Source organism: Nycticebus coucang, chromosome 17 (assembly GCF_027406575.1).
Source record: "Nycticebus coucang isolate mNycCou1 chromosome 17, mNycCou1.pri, whole genome shotgun sequence".
NCBI classification, from domain to species: domain Eukaryota; kingdom Metazoa; phylum Chordata; class Mammalia; order Primates; family Lorisidae; genus Nycticebus; species Nycticebus coucang.
This window is the reverse complement of record NC_069796.1, coordinates 63,065,834-63,083,823: the sequence shown is the minus strand read 5'-3', so window position 1 is coordinate 63,083,823 and position 17,990 is coordinate 63,065,834. Positions and strand designations below refer to the sequence as shown.

Here is a 17,990-nt window from a genome sequence, read left to right as displayed (position 1 = left end):
TTTGTTCAGTTGCCCCATAATTACTCATTATTAAGTGTTATATTTTTAAACACACCCCCTGAGTGAGGGATTCTTTTACAACTGGAACTTTACCTTGGAAGTGAGAAGAATGTAATCTAAAAATTTGTACCCTCATATAATTTGAAATATAAAATTAAAATAAATTTTACATAAAAGAATCATATTTTTAATTTTACATTAAATGCAGCAGAATGAGGTGTACAGATTCTGACCATTACTACTCTTTCTAAAAATCTCAATCCAATCCTCATTAAATTTAAAAATAAAAATTCTAAAGCCTTTTTCCAAGCTCAGCTTTACAAAGTACTACAATTAATAAGTGATGATACCTATGGCAGCTTAGATAAAGGAAATGATTGTGACTTCAATTCTACACATACACACCAGCCAACCCAGGCTTAAAATTCATACTATAGAATTAGATAGATAAAAGAATTGAAGTTTTAAGAGAAAAAGACAAATTACTTCTGACACAAACTTATGTAGAACTTCACAAAAGGAACTTTGAGCAAGACAGTCAAAGTAGATTTATAGGAAGTGCAAAAAAAAAAAAAAATGTTTTTTCTAAGACCATTTCTTACGTAGAAAAAACCCTAACTCAGCAAACCCAATGTGGTGAAGAACTTAACTAATGTGATCCAGGTCTGAAGCAGTCCTGGGATCCTATTTGTTACAAGAACTGAAGCAGATGACAGAAAAGACAATAGCTAAGACAGAGAGAACAGGTTCTGAAAGCAGGTGGCATCCAGGGCTAGGCTGGTGACACAAAACACCTTAGGTAACAATAATGATTCAAACTTCTTGTCCCCCTGATTCAGCTGGGCTACAACTAGACCTGAGAATCTCTATTATTTAAGTTCCCGTATGCTTTTCCTTCAAACAAGAGGTTGAGAACAGTACCCCCTAGACCACCTACCTTCCTTAAATAGCATTTTTCCCAGCCAGGCTTTTGATGACCAGATAAAGAGAGCAGGCAAGGTAAGGCCTCCTGGAGTTGTAGCTGACAGCCAGGTGAGCGCCTCTGTGATTTTAGGGCCAGCTGTGAAGGGTACTTTTCTGAAGCAATTGTAGTCAGTTGGGAAGATCCTGGGGTGTTGGGGATGGCGATCTCTAAGCATTTGTACATGGCCTAATGGGGACAATGACTATTTGGCAGTGATTGACATTGATTTGGAAAAGAAGCTAAAGAGAACCCAAGCCCGGACCCAAAAGCACCTGGACCTGTATGCAAGAGATGGCCTGCGCACACTATGTATTGCTAAGAAGGTCAGAACAAACTCTTCCACATATGCTTTGAATGTAATTGCTGAATGACCTTAACCCTGCTTCTGTCTTCTGTTTCTTTATAGAAGACCCTTAGAGTTGGTTGTTTTAATATTTTCAAGATTAGCTGTTCTCTAACTTACCACAAAAACCCGTAACTGATAATTTAGCTGGAGCAGAGGTCCCATACCAATGTGGCTTTCTCATTTCCTGCTTTTCATTGTATGTATGATGGGTAACTCATAACATAATTTAAGTTATAATTTTGCCTTCAAAGGATCCTTTTAAAGTTAGTATTATTTGCCTGAACTTAAATTTTGGGACCTTTTTATATTCACCATAGAAATCTAGATTTCTGTTTTCTCTTGCAGGGGTCCTCAAACTTTTTAAACAGGGGGCCAGTTCACTGTCCCTCAGACCATTGGAGGGCTGGATTATAGTTAAAAAAAAAAACTATGAACAAATTCCTATGCACACTGCACATATCTTATTTTGAAGTAAAAAAACAAAACGAGAACAAATAAAATCACACTGCCTCATGTGGCCCACGGGCCGCAGTTTGAGGACCCCTGTAAGAGGATCTGGCAGTCTCCATTTTTTAATTTCTGCATCAGCTACAACTAGGTGGCAGTCATTCCTTTGATGAAGGGTATGTTCTCCTGTGTTCTGCAGTTGGTCGTAGGCCCCACCACTTCCTATTGTTGCCCTTGGTCTGGGTGTAGAGATAGATAGATAGATAGATAGATAGATAGATAGATAGATAGATAGATAGATAGATAGATAGATAGATAGACAGACAGATATATCACCCACCTCATTTTCTGCAGATCTTTGATTTTGCAGCCCCTGCAAGTGAGGTAAGCAGTGAGAGGTGTAAATTACACAACAAGGGCATCTAAAGAGGCACGTAAAATCTAGTAGGGATGACAGCCATCCCTCAGGCTCTTCATCTCTTTTATGGTGCTGAATACAGTAATGAAGTTGAGTACCCACCAGACCCATTTGGGTGTAAGTCTCAGTATCACCACCTTTAGATATGTGACCTTAAGCATATTTCTTTACCTGAGTTTTATCTATAAAATAGTGCTAACCCTCCCTACTGCATGAAGTTGTCATAGAGATAACTAAGGTAACACATATACAATGTTTGGGACAGAATGACTCCTTACTACACTTGATGAATTGGAATTATATCCTTACCACCTTCTACTTTCCATTGAAGTTAGTCATGCATGGTTTGCCTCCCCTAAGATACCACATACTGTGTATTCCTAAAAAGAAAAAGACCTACATTTGTCCCTTTGGTTTCCCCTATAGTACCATTCAGAGGAACTTAAGGAATAACTGATCCTTGGACAAAAGAACCCTTCACTGCTAAAAGAGACAGTATGCACTCATATGCCAGAAGAAGGGTCTGGAAATGCTACAGAACTCCAAGGGAGGAAGAGGTGGCAGCTAGCTGGATTCTGCCAGCTCTAAGGCACCTCCAAGTGTGTGACACCTTGCCTAGTGGGGTGGGTGACAAGCTCTGCAAGATCTGCTGCTGCTTTTCTTTCCAGCCCCATTTCTAAACCTTCTCCACCTTGCTTTCCATCTTTCCACACCTGATCTGTTCAAGGAGTGGAAAGAAAGGCAAGTCCATTGCTGTTTCACAGTCTTTGTACTTGGTCTTCCCCATGATCAACCTCCTCATATCTTTGAATCTTAACTTGAATGTCACCTTGTTAAGGAGACTGAACATGCATAAGAAAGCAGCCCCCATCACAGTTATTCCCCTGCCCCATTACATACCCCCACATCACCCTTACTTTCTGCATAGCATTCCTTGAAATGATCTATTCTTTTAAATTTTGTACTTGGATATTATCTCTAGCCCTCCGTCAGATATAAACCCAGATATATAGGTACCTTGTCTATCTTGATCATCTCCAGTGCCCTGTGCACAATAAGAACTCAATGGATGTTCGGTGGTAATAAAACATAAAGGTCAATCTCCATTGATTTGAGCATTCAAATAAAAAGAAAAAATCAAGGAGGAGAAACCCCATCAAATGATGTAATAAGTTCAAACAGGCCCATGGAAGGCCCAGCAGATGGGGAAGGGTGAGGGAATTCCCTTGCTGACCAACCTGAGGTTGATGAAAAGCCTTTTCCTATCCCATAGGTCATAAGCGAAGAAGACTTCCGGAGATGGGCCAGTTTCCGGCATGAAGCCGAGGCATCCCTCGAAAACCGCGATGAGCTTCTAATGGAGACAGCACAGCATCTGGAGAATCAACTCACCTTACTTGGTAGCTAAAAATAAGTCTTCAGTACCTGAAAAAAGGAATGCAACAAGTTGGAAAGGGAGTTTTGGCTCTGATTCTGACACTACTACAAATATGTCTCAATTAGCAGTCTTCCCTGGGGTGCCCTTCCAGATATCTGGAGTAAATGTGCTGTGTGGATACCCAGCCCAGACTCCACAGCTTTGAGAGGATGTTCTGGGAGCATTTATGCACTCCCTTCAGGAGAAAAACCACTGAATTTGGCTCCTTTTCAACAGCACATTCCTCCATTCATTCAGATGTTTGTTGAGTACCTGCTATGTAGTAAGGGGCAGGCTAGGCAATAGGGCTACAATAAGGATTAGCAGCCCCAGACTCTGCTCTCCCAGAGCTCGGGGTCTAGGAGGATGCTGGATCCACAAAGCAGAAGATGCCAGCCTAGCCAGGGGTCCAGGACAAGCCTAGGAAGATTGTTAACTTAGAGCAGTGATTTTCAACAGGAATGCCACCGCAGACCATGAGAGGATCTTAGGTGTGCTGCAAAAATTTTTAAAGATTCTTAATTAAATTATTTTTTAAAGAAGTTCAAAGCACAGTAAATATATTCTTTTTCTTACTCTTTTTTTTATCAATGTAATTTAAGTGTGCCATTGATGTTTAACTATAGGTCTGAGTGTGCCTTGAGACAAAAAAAGTTGAAAAACACTTAGAGATTTAGAGAAAGAGAAGGAGCTTGTTGGGCAGAAGGAAGAACTCAAATGAAGGCCCAGAAGCAGGCCCTGGCTGCTGGGAAACACAGAAGTTGGCTGGGGCTGGACCACGACCACGACCACAGGGTGCAGGGACGAAATGATGTGAGGAGAGAGGGGTCAGCCAGACCCAGATTACAAATAGCCATGTAAATCATAGGCTAAAAGTTGGAGGAGGCCTGAGGATGAAAATGGGTACAGATTATTTATGCTTTACAAAAGTTACTCTGGCAGCTTCTATGTAAAAGGTAGGTAAGCTGCACTAGGGGAAAAAAGAGACGCACAGAGACAAGTTAAGAGGTTTTGTGTTGGAGAAAAAGCATTACCAAGGGGGAGGCTTTAATGATCAGGATTAATCTCCTCATACCTCAGAAGCAAGATCTAGGGAGAGCAATGCCCAAGCAGCCTGCCCTGACCACATGGGTGGTACTGGCCTGGGGGTGAAAATCAATTTGCAGTCCTGTGGGGACCTGCTCTGTGCCCAGGTCCACATGCCTGTACCCCTCTGAGCTTTGGCTTCTCCTCTGGTTTCATCACATTGCTCAAACTGCCCAACCTGGCAGAGGTTTGAGGGGAAAGACCCTAGGTCGCTGTAAAACAGTGATGTCTTAACACATAAAAGGTAACAACAAGATTTAGTAGGATGGTTGGATAGCCAGGGAGAGAATTTGCTTCCTTTAGCCTTTTGTTTCCTATGTCTTGGCTGCAGGCACATTCTCTTGCTGCCCCGAGAGGCCCCCTTTCAGGCTGGTCACAAGAATTCATTTTAACAAGAACCAGAGGATGGCCAGGCTGGACAACTTGGTCCAAAACATGAGACCACCAGAAAGCTATGCCATTAGGGCACCTGAGCCTCTTCTTGCCTCCGGGGGGTGGATGGGTGGGGGGGAACTTTGGTTTTGGTGCAGCACCCTGGTCTTCATCTGTGAGCAGTGATCATCAGCTGATTCTGCGGGAACAGAACACACTTGTCAGAACCTGTCATTTCCCCTGGCTGAGAAAGGCTTTCACAACCTTCCTGTTTCATTTTCTCTTTCACACAAATAAATGTGTTTTTCCTTCTCTCTCCTTCACTCTGCCTCCCGGTAATATAAATCAGCTTCAGAATCTCACCTTCCCGACTAGCCCATGAAAGGGAAGATGAGACTTTTCATGGGGTTGTTTACCTGCACCTTTAAACCTGAAATGCAAAGCAGGCACACTTCCACAGAGAGAGGTTCTTTTTCTCCTCTCAAGGTGGCTTGGAAAGGGGAGAAATGAGCTGAGAAGAGATTTCATCTCGACAATCTTGACACCAACAAACCAGCACACCATTAAAAAGCTGCATTGCCTTTGCACAGCCTCAAAATATGAAATGATCTTTTCAATATGCAGCCGATGTAGCTGCTTTGCCAACCTTTTGTCACTCTGGATTATCAAAAGAAACAAAATGCCTCGCTCCTGCTCACAGTGAGATGGGTATAGTCTGTGGTCTGAAATGAATCTCAATTGAAATGCAGATTTATTTTCGTTTACTCTCTTAGCAACTATTCCATACTTGGGGATATATATTCATCAGGGTTGATGCTAAGCTTGAGATTATTCAAAAATTATGGAATCTGCATGTTCAATTCCCTCCAAGAATATTATCAAAACTGTGAGTCCCTATTCATCCTGCAATCAGGTTGCAGGGCAGGGATGTCAGTCTCCCCACATCTCTGTTCCTATTGCTCCTGGCAACCCTCAGCTTTCCTCTGTACTCTTACCCGGCCTCCTAAGTAGTTGTCAGCTCTGACTCTCATCCCCTTTTTCCAGTCTCCAATCTATTTTCTATAATGATCTCAAAACTCAAAACTGTTTCTGTCAGCCCCCGACTTAACACCCTTGAATAACATTCTTTGCTGCCCAATGAATTGCTAATTCCTTGGGCCCTGTCATGGCTCCACACGATTTAGGAGTCCTCACCTCCCTCCCTGACCCCATCTCTCACCCCATTCCATCTCCCTTTCTGTGTCTTCTACTCTAACCTCTGGGAACTTCAGTCATGCCTAATCCTTCTACCTGGAATTCTCCTGTGCGAACTCTTGGCTTTATCTTCCAGGTCTGAGCTTAAATTGCACTCGCCCAGAAAGGCCAACCCTGGTCCTCCAGGTGAGGTTAGGGTCTCCTGGTGTATGTTCACATGGCACTCTGACATTCTGTCATCATAGAGACCAGTTATACATACTCATTCAACAAACTTTGAACTCTGATAGGGTAAAGAGCTGCTCTATCTGGTTCAGCCTAGCACAGGGATCATGTCTACGAAACACTGCCTGGCTTCACAGAGCTTTGAGGAAATTAAGCAGCTGTTCTTTTACCGTAATGTGAGTTCTGGTGTCTTTGGTCACTCCAGGAGCAACGGGGATCGAAGATCGGCTGCAGGAAGGAGTTCCAGATACAATCGCAGCTCTGCGGGAGGCTGGGATCCAGGTCTGGGTCTTGACTGGAGACAAGCAGGAGACAGCGGTCAATATTGCCTATTCCTGCAGACTGCTAGATGAAACAGACACTGTGTACACCATCAACACAGAGAATCAGGTGAGGCCTGAAGGGGCCAGATATCCAAGCACAGAGCAGTCTCTCAGCCCACAGGAGATGGGCTTACAGTGGGACTTGGGCATGCTGGGTAAGCACCCCCGCCCCCAAGATAACACTGAATCGTGGAGCTTGGAGAACCCTGGAAGTCATCCAACCCCATGTCTTCCACTTCACCCCTACACGTGCTTGACTGGTCTCTTTCATATTACTTCTCTCACTGCTTAGCAGAAAGCTTTAATTGCTCACATTCTACCCTTGGTCCCATCTCCCCATTTTATAGATGAGGAAACTGAAGATCACTGGGGCTACGTCACTTATCCATGTTCACCACACTGGTTCTGATAAAACAGAGCTAAGTCTGGAACTAGTGTTATTTACATCTTACCACGCTGTCTCTCATAGAACCTCAATTGTCGGTTTCTTGCTACTTCAGATTAACTCATCCATTGAAAAAGTTCCAATTAAACTGAAATTATCCTGAGTTTCAAATTTCAGCAGCAGTTTCTATGTCGAACGGGCTGTCACATAGCAGAAACCTGGAGGGAATAATAATACAGGAGGCCAGTACGTTGTGATGAGATGGGAGAGAGGAATAAGAAAGAAGCCGAGTCCTGAAACTGCAATTTTCAGTCAGAATTACGTGTGGGTGGCGGGAGTGAGATTTGAAGACAAGATTGGGAAATCTGAAGAAGCACATTCAAAGCTATAATGCGATTTTCTATTTAGAAGGAAGAGTCTGTTTGCACTATGAAAACTGCAGAAGGCAAAGTTCCACCCTCTTCTTGGCTAACAAACATAGAAGGGGGCTGATGAGATGTGTGCTCGCGTCAGAAGATGGCAGGGGTGAGATGTCGTGGAGACCATAAGGAGAGCACCGTACCAGAGGCGGTGGGCAGAGGGCACCTGGAGATCTGGGGAACCCTGGGAAAGGACAAAGAAGAAGGAGAAAGGGAAAAAAAACCTCGGGAGACAGAGACAAGGAGGACACTGCAACCTCCCTCTTTTCTTTAAGTTTTGTCTGAGGCTGTTGTAGACCCAGAAATAGAAGTTTGGGGAGGGAGGTTTATATTTGTTTTTTATTCCATGAAGAAACCGTATATTATAATTAAAAAGAAAAAGGCATTATAGACTGAAAAATGCCCGAAGCCCTTTTAGACGAATTGGAAAAATCATTGACTTTCCTGTCAGGTACACAGATTGTGCTGTGATTAGATTAAACTCCAATGAATTTTCAAAATGAAAATAATCTCAGGAAAAAAAACTTTGGCTTTAATATTATAATTAGGAAAGGAAGCAATTTTCAGCTTGCTTGAGTGCTCGATCCCTGTGCCTACCTGTTCTGCTTGTGATGAAAATTCGGTTTGCGGTGATTCCATCACTCCAGGAAATTCTGGAAGGAGGATATCTGAAAACCAGTAAGGCAGCCAGCCTGACAGGGGCGGAGTGGGTTTCCCTGGGTTCTCTTAAATACATGCATTCCTGCAGGAAGCTGACAATGTTTGTTGGTTAAATAGCCAAATTTCCTGAGGATCAGTTGGACACACTCTGTCTTTAATTCGGTCGGTGTGTTTCACCATCTGGGACTCTCCTAGATGGTGCCTGAATCCTCAGCCCTGTCTATACCTTGAGACCCACTAAACCTATAAGATTAGTCTTTCTCATCCCTCTGCCTAGGAATAAGTTGGAGATGCACAAATGTGTTAATCCAGAAACTGGGAAAATATATTCTAAGTCTTAAATTTATTTAAACCCTAGTTTAACATAATTACATATTCAGTGGCTATTTCCTCCAAGGGTTTTAATTTGCTTAATTCACTATAAATTTATTTAGGACTACTGTCACTTTGCTATGTACCTTAAAGCAATACATAAGTTATGGGACCTATCTAGAACCCTTCTGGGTTCCCATCCACAAGACGAGGGAATTGCTAACTCATCACTGGAAATGTTCATCTGTCAAGGAGGTTTAAAAGGGACAAACATATTAGATAGAAACTAATAATAATAATCACATTATTGGTACCATTAACATATATGGAGGGCTTAATATGGTCCGAATACCATGCTTCTTGCACTTCCATTCTTATCTGTAAAACAGAGATTAAAATTAATTACTTCAGCTCAGCGCCTGTGCTCAGTGGTTAGGGTGCCGGCCACATACCCCGGGGCTGGTAGATTCAAACCTGGCCCAGGCCTGCTAAACTGCAATAACAACTACAACAGAAAAATAACTGGGTATTGTGGTGGGCGCCTGTAGTCCCAGCTACTTGGGAAGGTGAGGTAAGAGAATCGCTTAAGGCCAAGAGTTTGAGGTTGCTGTGAGCTATGGTGCCATGGCACTCTACTGAGGGTGACATAATGAGATCTGTCTCAAAAAAAGTAAATATATAAATAAAATAAATAAATAAAAATAATTACTTCCCAAGCCATTGGAAGGATTAAATGAGATTATAGAAGTAAGTTCTTACTTAGCATAGTACCTATATGCGTAATCTATTGTTGAATAACAAATTACCCAAAGCTCAGCAGCTAAAACAATAGACATACATTATCCCATGGTTTCTATAAATTAGGAGTCCAAGGACATTTCAGTTGGGTGCCACAAGTTTAAGGTCACTCTTGAGGTTGCATTCAAGCTGTTGGTCAAGGCTGTGGGCTCATCTGAAGGCTCAACTGAGTGGGTGGTGTGGTGGGAGAAGGAGCTCTGTTTCCAAGTTCATTCACATGATTGTTAGTAGGTCTCCATTCCTTGCCTGTGGGCCTCATAGGACTGCTGTACAGCATGGCAGGTGGTCTCCCCAAGGCAAGTCATTCAAGGAAAAGTGAGAAAGAATACCAAACTAGAAGCTGCAGACTTTCTATAACTTAAAATGGGAAGTGACATTCTATGACTTTTGCAGAATTCCCTTCATTAGAAGTGAGTCACTAGGTCTAGCCCACATGCAATGGAAGGAGATTACATGAGATCATGAATACCAGGAAGTGGAGATCATTGGGAAGTGCCTCAGAGGTTGCCTACCACAGTACCAGACATGTGCTAAGTACTCAGGGAATGGTAACTATTGTGATTATTACTCTAAAAAATTAGAAATATGTAAATTCAGCAACTTAATTTTGAAGTTTATATCTCCAAGGACTTGCAGTTAAGGAATTTATATAATTGGTGCCAATCTCAACTTGCAGCAAGGACTATGTTGATCTCTTTCCCAGATAAGTGCCCCAGCTATGACCATTCATTCTAGGATCTGTGCAACCTTATTGCCTGCAGCACTCAATCTAACATCATCCAAAAGGAAGACTCAGGAATAATGAAGTGTGGCTCTACCCTTTCCAAAAGAAATTATTCTGGACGTTCCCAGACAGAAGTGTGTAGATCAGTGCTCCTCAAAACTCTCCCTTCAGAACTACCTTTATCATTTTTGCTAAAATCCACATATGATCTGTACTGTTTTCTACTTGATGGTTTTCATTTAAATTGACACACTTTGAACATTGTTTATTTTAGAAAAAAATTTTAGCACATCGCTAAGTGAAAAGTCATCATCTCCTGCTATGGATTGAAGAACTCTAAAAAGACCATGGAAAAAAAACTGCTGCTAAAATCGATAATATTGTTGTGTGCTGCAGCCTTACATTTTTTACAAAGTGATGTTCACAGAAATTAAAAGAGATATTAAGAATACAAGTAGTACCACAATCTGACTTTGTCTTTGATATAATAAAAAGTAATAGAGGAAAATTTCCAAAAGGAAATAGTTTTCTTACTATGTTTCAAGATAAAAACCAGGAAAAACTACCAGTAAAAAGCACCACAATTTTTAGAACCTTTCATGGAATAGATCAATGGAAAACACAGGTACAATGTCTTTTTTTTTTTTTTTTTATTAAATCATAGCTGCGTACATCAATATGATCATGGGGCACCATACACTTGTTTCATAGAGTATTTAACACATTTTCATCTCATTAGTTGACATAGCCCTCCTGGCATTTTCCTAGTTACTTTGTCTTTTCTTCAATTAGGAAGCCACTATTCGAGTAGTAACAATACTGCCTCAACCACTGAGTTTGGATGACCTTGGATGAGTTGCTAAGTATCTTGTTCCCATTTTCTCATTTCTCAGTTAAGATCTGTAATAAAGACCCTATCTATTACCCAGGAATGTCCAGAAAAACAAAGGAGAGCTTCAGTGACCTGTGAGAAATAGAAAGCACCACCCAGCACAACATGTTGTCACAATTTGACATCTTTTTTTTTCTTTTTTTTTTTTTTTTGAGACAGACCCTCAAGCTGTTGCCCTGGGTAGAGTGCTGTGACGTCGCAGCTCACAGTAACCTCCAACTTCTGGGCTTACGTGACCTAACCTCCCAAGTAGCTGGGACTACAGGTGCCCACCACAACACCCAGCTATTTTTTGTAGTTGTCAGTGTTGTTTGGCAGACCCGGGCTGGACTCAAACCCACCAGCTGTGGTGTATGTGGCTGGTGCCTTAGCTTCTTGAGCTACAGGCACTGAGCCAATTTGACATCTTCTTAGTATTATTTATTATCTTAGACTATCCTTGGACTATCATCTTGCTGAGCTATTTTCTCTCCCATTCTCAAGAAGTGTCCCCAATTATGACCATTAATTTGGTTCCAAATTATTACTGCTTTGATTCAAAGCAAAGCAAAAATTGAGAAAATAACTCCTAAGTAATCTCTATAGCAGCAGAGCTTTATAACTATGTTACTAAAGAATAATGTGAAATTGTTAACATCCATTTCCAAGGTTGCTTACTCACACCAGATTATTATAACTCTTTCCAGGAAACCTGTGAATCCATCCTCAATTGCACATTAGAAGAGGTCAAGCAGTTTCACAAACCACAGAAGCCTGACCGCAAGCTCTTTGGGTTCCGCCTACATTCCAAGACACCATCCACCACCTCAGCAGCTGTGCTTCCAGAAGTTGGATTGGTCATCAATGGGAAGACACTGAATGCCATTTTCCAGGGAAAGCTGGAGAAGAAGTTTCTGGAGTTGACTGGGTACTGTCGGTCTGTCCTGTGCTGCCGTTGCACCCCACTCCAGAAGAGCATGATCGTCAAGCTGGTGCGGGACAAGCTGAGCATCATGACGCTGTCCATAGGTACCCATTGTCCTGAGTCCAGGTGGGAGGTCTGGTACCACAGTCAAGGTGCATAGCCCAAGGGTCATTGTCTTAGTGGGAGAGAGTGCCACTCTCAAGATGTGCCAATAAGGGGATGAAGGAGAAGCTGAGAAGAAGAGGAGAGGGCATCAAAGTTCTTTGGACTAGCAAGTCAGCTAAAGAAAAATCAGAATGTAGATGGAGGTCAAAGCCAGCAGTGGCCTTGAATTCAGAACACCCAAGTAGCTTAAGGAATGTTGCCGTCAACCATACATACGTGGGTCATCTCAATTCTGGGATGCAGAGCATTTCCCCTTCGATACTTGACACATGGCATGATCTCAGGTGTTTATGGAGGTGATGATCTTCTGAGGGTTGATGGCTGGTGGGGATATTTTAAAGGTCAAGACTGTCCCATTTTCATTTCTAAATACAAGACCAGCACAAAGCATATCCTCTATAAAGGTGAGCTAGTTGGTATATAAAATCAGCACGTTGATGCTACTTTAAAAAAAAAAAAAGAATTGCTCAGAAGGGGATAAATGTCAATCAAATGGAAGCAGAGAACTAAAAACTGCACTTACTTAACACCTTCTAGGAACAACCAGGTTGTTATCAACCTGGTTTACAAGAATCTTCATGATCTGGTCTTCATTACCCTCTAACAGCATCTCTTCCCTTGGCTACCTTCCTCTTCCCTGGTCTTGCATCCCGCATTCCAAACCTAACAAGTCTGTTTACCATTCCCCCTGGGCCTTGTCCTCTCTCACTTCCAGACTTTTTACACAAGTTATTTCTTCTGTAAAACACTCCTTCTTCCAGTGCCACCTAACTTTGCTTTCCTCCATGGGCTCCGGGGTACCAGTACCCACACCTCCAAAGCACTGTTACACCTTTCTCCCTTGAGCAGAGGGATGTTATCAGCCTTGTTCATAGTTTGATCCCTGGCCCAACACATACCAACTACATACTAGATTTTACATCTACTTAGGGGCATTAGTACAGATATTACAGATGGTGCCAACCTCTCTTCCTCCTACACAGGCTTAGAAAGAGACTTTCTTTTCTGATATTTCAAACAAGAGGTTTATTATACATGATGGGTTTTTTCCTTGTGTCCAGGTATAGTTCAGAACAACAAAAAAGTGGAAGAAGGAAGCAAAAATATGCAGGGAGCAGAACTTTAGCCACCTCATCTTACTTTTATATCCTGAATTCTCCTTTTCAGAAATTCAGACACACATAAGGCAACAGCCCAGAATTGATTCCCTGAAGTCCGATATTGGCTGTATTCCCATAGCAACAAAAACAAAACCAGCAGGGCGAGAAATAACAGGGTTTCACAATTCTCCTTCTCCCAGTTAGCTAACTGGGGAAGGTTAAAATTATATATGATATTTGATCAAAAAATATTATGAGAATAAAAGGCTACTTACAATGGCAAAATTTTTAAGATCAATAAATTTGTTACCAAATAATTAGGGGGAGAGACTTATTCTCTCAATCATTTCATATTCCCTATGATGAATAATAGAAATTGCAGCTTATTCTGAGATGCTACTGGGAAAAGAGATGGGGCCAGGAAGAGGATGAAGGCTATGTGGTCTGCAGCAGAGGCTGGCACACAACAGCCAGCAGGCCCAACACAGCCCACTGAGTGTTTTTGTACAGACGCTAAAAATAGTTTTTCTATTTTTAAGTGTAAAATTGGTAAGAGACTAATAGCCTTTCAGCAATAACAATGGTTCAGGTTTGCTTCTGGCTTACAAAGTCTAAAATATTTACTATCTGCTCCTGTACAGAAAAAAATTTGCTGAACTTTGGTCTAAATGATACAGTACCAGGGAGAATCTGGCCACTACAGGAGGCCTTGCTGTATAGAGCTAGCAGTGGCTACTCAAATTCAATTAAAGTTAAATGGAATTTTGCCAGCCCAATCTCCATAGCCAGATGTGTCTGGTGGTTTCTGTACTGGACATGCAGATACATTTCCATCATTCATTGAAAAATCTATTTAATAGTTCTGGCTTAGAGGGAGGCCATATCTATGGATACAAACGTGTACACTTGTGCATGTGTGTGTGTGAGCACACAAGCACATTGTGTGTGTTTTCATGGCCTTATCTCCACTCTCCCAAAACAACTTAGTTCTCTGAATGGGAATTCAATGTGACAAAATGGATCTCAATAAAAAAATTAGTCAATCTCATTTTTCTACATTCAGAAGCAAAACTGAATGTTGTCCTTTCCTTGGACACCATTAACAATCTCTGATATCCAAACATTCTAGCTATCTTGATAAGTCAGTATTTCAAGTTTGACTGCAGTGGGGAAGCATATGGGCCCTGGAATCAGATCTGAGTTCTGATTTTCCAGAGTCCCTTCTCTAGTGAGATTACCCTTACCAAGTCTTTAAATTGCTCAGATTCTTCATTTGCTCACAGTGAAGTCCACAACAATGCTTGTAAAGGCTCTTTTCCATAAACTATGAACCACTGACCACATCTGTCTTGATCACCATTGTGTCCCCAAAACCTAACATTGTGCCTAGAAAAAAAGACACGTAGGTGCTGAGTGAACTGGCTGGCGACCTGTAGAAGACTGAAACTGGACTCACAACTTTCAACATTAACTAAGATAGACTCCCACTTGATTAAAGATTTAAACTTAAGACATGAAACTATAAAAATACTAGAAGAAAGTACAGGAGAAACTCTTTAAGAAATTGGTCTGGGCAAATATTTTATGAGGAGGACCCCCTGGGCAATTGAAGCAGCTTCAAAAATACACTACTGGGACCTGATCAAACTAAAAAGCTTCTGCACAGCCAAGAACACAGTAAGTAAAGCAAGCAGACATCCCTCAGAATGGGAGAAGATATTCGCAGGTTATGTCTCCAACAAAGGTTTAATAACTAGAATCCACAGAGAACTCAAACGTATTAGCAAGAAAAGAACAAGTGATCCCATCTCAGGGTGGGCAAGGGATTTGAAGAGAAACTTCTCTGAAGAAGACAGGTGCATGGCCTACACACATAGAATAAAATGCTCATCATCTTTAATCATCAGAGAAATGCAAGTGAAAACTACTTTGCGATATCATCTAACTCCAGTAAGATTAGCCCATATCACAAAATCCCAAGACATGAGATGTTGGTGTGGATGTGGAGAAGAGAACACTTCTACACTGCTGGTGAGAATGCAAATTAATAATTCCTTTTGGAAAGATGTTTGGAGAACACTTAGAGACCTAAAAATAGACCTGCCATTCAATCCTCTACTAGGTATGTACCCAGAAGACCAAAAATCACATTATAACAAAGATATTTGTACCAGAATGTTTATTGCAGCCCAATTCATAATTGCTAAGTCATGGAAAAAGCCCAAGTGCCCATCAATCCACGAATGGATTAATAAATTGTGGTATATGTACACCAGAGAATATTAGGCAGCCTTAAAGAAAGATGGAGACTTTACCTCTTTCATGTTTACATGTATGGAGCTGGAACATATTCTTCTTAATAAAGTATCTCAAGAATGGAAAAAAAGTTTCCAATGTACTCAGCCCTACTATGAAACTAATTTATAGCTTTCATATGAAAGCTATAACTCAGTTATAAACTAAGAATATGGGGAAGGGGGAGAGAGAGGGGAAGAGTGGGGAGAGGGTGGGTGGAAGGAGGGTGATTGGTGAGATCACACCTATGGTGCATCTTACAAGGGTACATGTGAAACTTACTAAATGTAGAATATAAATGTCTTAACACAATAACTAAGAAAATACCAGGAAGGCTATGTTAATCAGTGTGATGAAAATATGTCAAATGGTCTATAAAACCAGTGTATGGTGTCCCATGATTGCATTAATGTACACAGCTATGATTTAATAATAAAAAAAAAATTTAAAAAAAGACTCTTAGTCAGGACTGTATTTATTGAATGATCAAGAAAAAAAGTAGAGCTTCTTGTCCAAAGAAGAAAAGACATCTCTCAGGCTAGGCACTGTAGCAACAACTTTCTATAGGACTATTCAGAGCTATATTAAAAGGAATGGGGACACTTTAGAACCATCTCATTGTTACTGAGCAGTTGGACCAGGAACAAAGGCACCTCATGACCTCTCTTCTTTCAGGTGATGGAGCAAATGACGTAAGCATGATTCAAGCTGCTGATATTGGCATCGGCATATCTGGACAGGAAGGAATGCAGGTATTGTTGCCCTTGACTGTTCCTGTTCCCTCCTTACTCTTCTTTATCATTACAGGAGATTTCAGGAACTCCCCACAGTGTTGGAGGAACTTCTTTTCAAGAATTTCCATCTATGTCCAAAGTTGCAATACCCTCCATAAGCAATGATGGGTATAAGGACATTAGAAAACATTTTTCAATTGCCAGTTTAGTCCTGGTGGCTAGTTTAAGCCATAAATTGCTAGGTACACTTTCATGGTCTGCCTAATTTAGTCAAAATTCAGCTTGAAACAAGCATACAATTTTGACTGGTAACTTTTTCTACTGAAATGATTTTATTTTGTGCTTTTTGAACCATTAATAATAGTGTTTCCATCTTTAGTGCAGACATTTGGTGTTGCCTAAATTTGTTGATGAAGATAAAAAAGCATTGACTGAGAAGCAACAATTATTACCCTATGAGTATCTCCCATGTACTGACTCTCTGTTAGACACTTCACATTTAATATATCATCAGGTTTTAATGATCACCACAGTCCTGTGTATTAGGGGTTGTTATTCCACTTTCTTTCAGTTAGAGAAACTGAAGTTCAGGGAGTTTAAATAGCCAGACAAAGACTCATACAAGGATTTATAGCCAGGCATATCTAAACTCAGTGTCATGCTTTTTTTTTTTAATTTTTTTTGTCATGCATTTAAAAGAGTACTATAACCTACATCTGGTTCTGAGTAATCCCAAGGTTCATGTAAAGGAAGAACTATCTATCCATCACCTCTATCTTGGAATGGAGCCAACGGCCCACTTCAGGAGGTGGTGAGGGATGTTTAGAGATTTGGGGATTACTTGAATGGAAGCCCTTACTCTCTGGTTAATACCACATCCCTAGCATGGTGTCTGATACATCCTGGGGCACGGAAGTGCTTGTTGGGTACTGGACGAAAGACCAGCCTAAACCACTGCTCCATCTGATCTGTCCTCCATGGATTCTAGTGAGGTTTCAATTTCTCAGAAGAGAGAATGGGATGTGAGAATCCAAAGAGCCACCCAAGAGTGAACACATGATGACCAAGGGCATTATTCAGATCCTCCCTGCTATAGACCTAAAACCTTTAAGGGAGCCTCTTTGGGGCATTGGTGGCCATGGATGGAAGCTGATGTGTCTGCTCTCCCCTCTCAGGCCGTCATGTCCAGCGACTTTGCCATCTCCCGTTTTAGGCACCTCAAGAAGCTACTGCTTGTGCATGGTCACTGGAGTTACTCGCGCTTGGCCAAGATGGTAGTGTACTACTTCTATAAGAACGTGGTAAGTAGCCCTGTAGAGGCTCCCACCAGGCCTCAGGGGTCCCCACCACGGGGCCAGATCTCCCCACAGCATCTCAGCATAAGGGAATAAGTCAGGCTGGCCTTTTCCTTACTAGCTCTGCAACATTGGGCCAGCCTATTCACTATTCTTCAATTTCCTCTGTGATAAAATGGAGCTAATGCTTTCTATTTTTGTGAAGTTACCATGAGACTTGTAGGTCATGTAAAGTGCCTGGCATGTAAGGGGCAAAATGAATGGTTTTTATTTGTTTGTGTTTGAGAGACAGAGTCTCATTCTGTCACCTGGGCATCATCATGGCTCACAGCAACCTCAAACTCTGGCTCAAGAGATCTTCTTGCCTCAGCCTCCTGAGTAGCTGGGACTATAAGCACCCACCATGACACCTGGCTAGTTTTACTATTTTTAGTAGAGACAGGGTCTTGATGTTGCTCAGGCTGGTCTTAAACTCCTGAGCTCAAGCGATCCACCTACCTCAGACTCCCAGAGCT

At 41.6% G+C, this 17,990-nt stretch overlaps 1 protein-coding gene across 2 annotated transcripts in view; it reads left to right on the top strand.

Annotated features, from left to right (window-relative positions):
* ATP10B (ATPase phospholipid transporting 10B (putative)) overlaps window positions 1–17,990 on the top strand; it is a 443,089-nt gene that overhangs the window by 400,122 nt on the left and 24,977 nt on the right. For both annotated transcript variants that reach the window (XM_053567374.1, XM_053567375.1), the window contains 6 exons: window positions 1,178–1,287; window positions 3,449–3,575; window positions 6,675–6,859; window positions 11,669–11,990; window positions 16,122–16,198; window positions 17,356–17,481. In XM_053567374.1, the coding sequence (XP_053423349.1) occupies window positions 1,178–1,287; window positions 3,449–3,575; window positions 6,675–6,859; window positions 11,669–11,990; window positions 16,122–16,198; window positions 17,356–17,481 (947 nt within the window). The remainder of the gene's footprint in view (window positions 1–1,177; window positions 1,288–3,448; window positions 3,576–6,674; window positions 6,860–11,668; window positions 11,991–16,121; window positions 16,199–17,355; window positions 17,482–17,990) is intronic.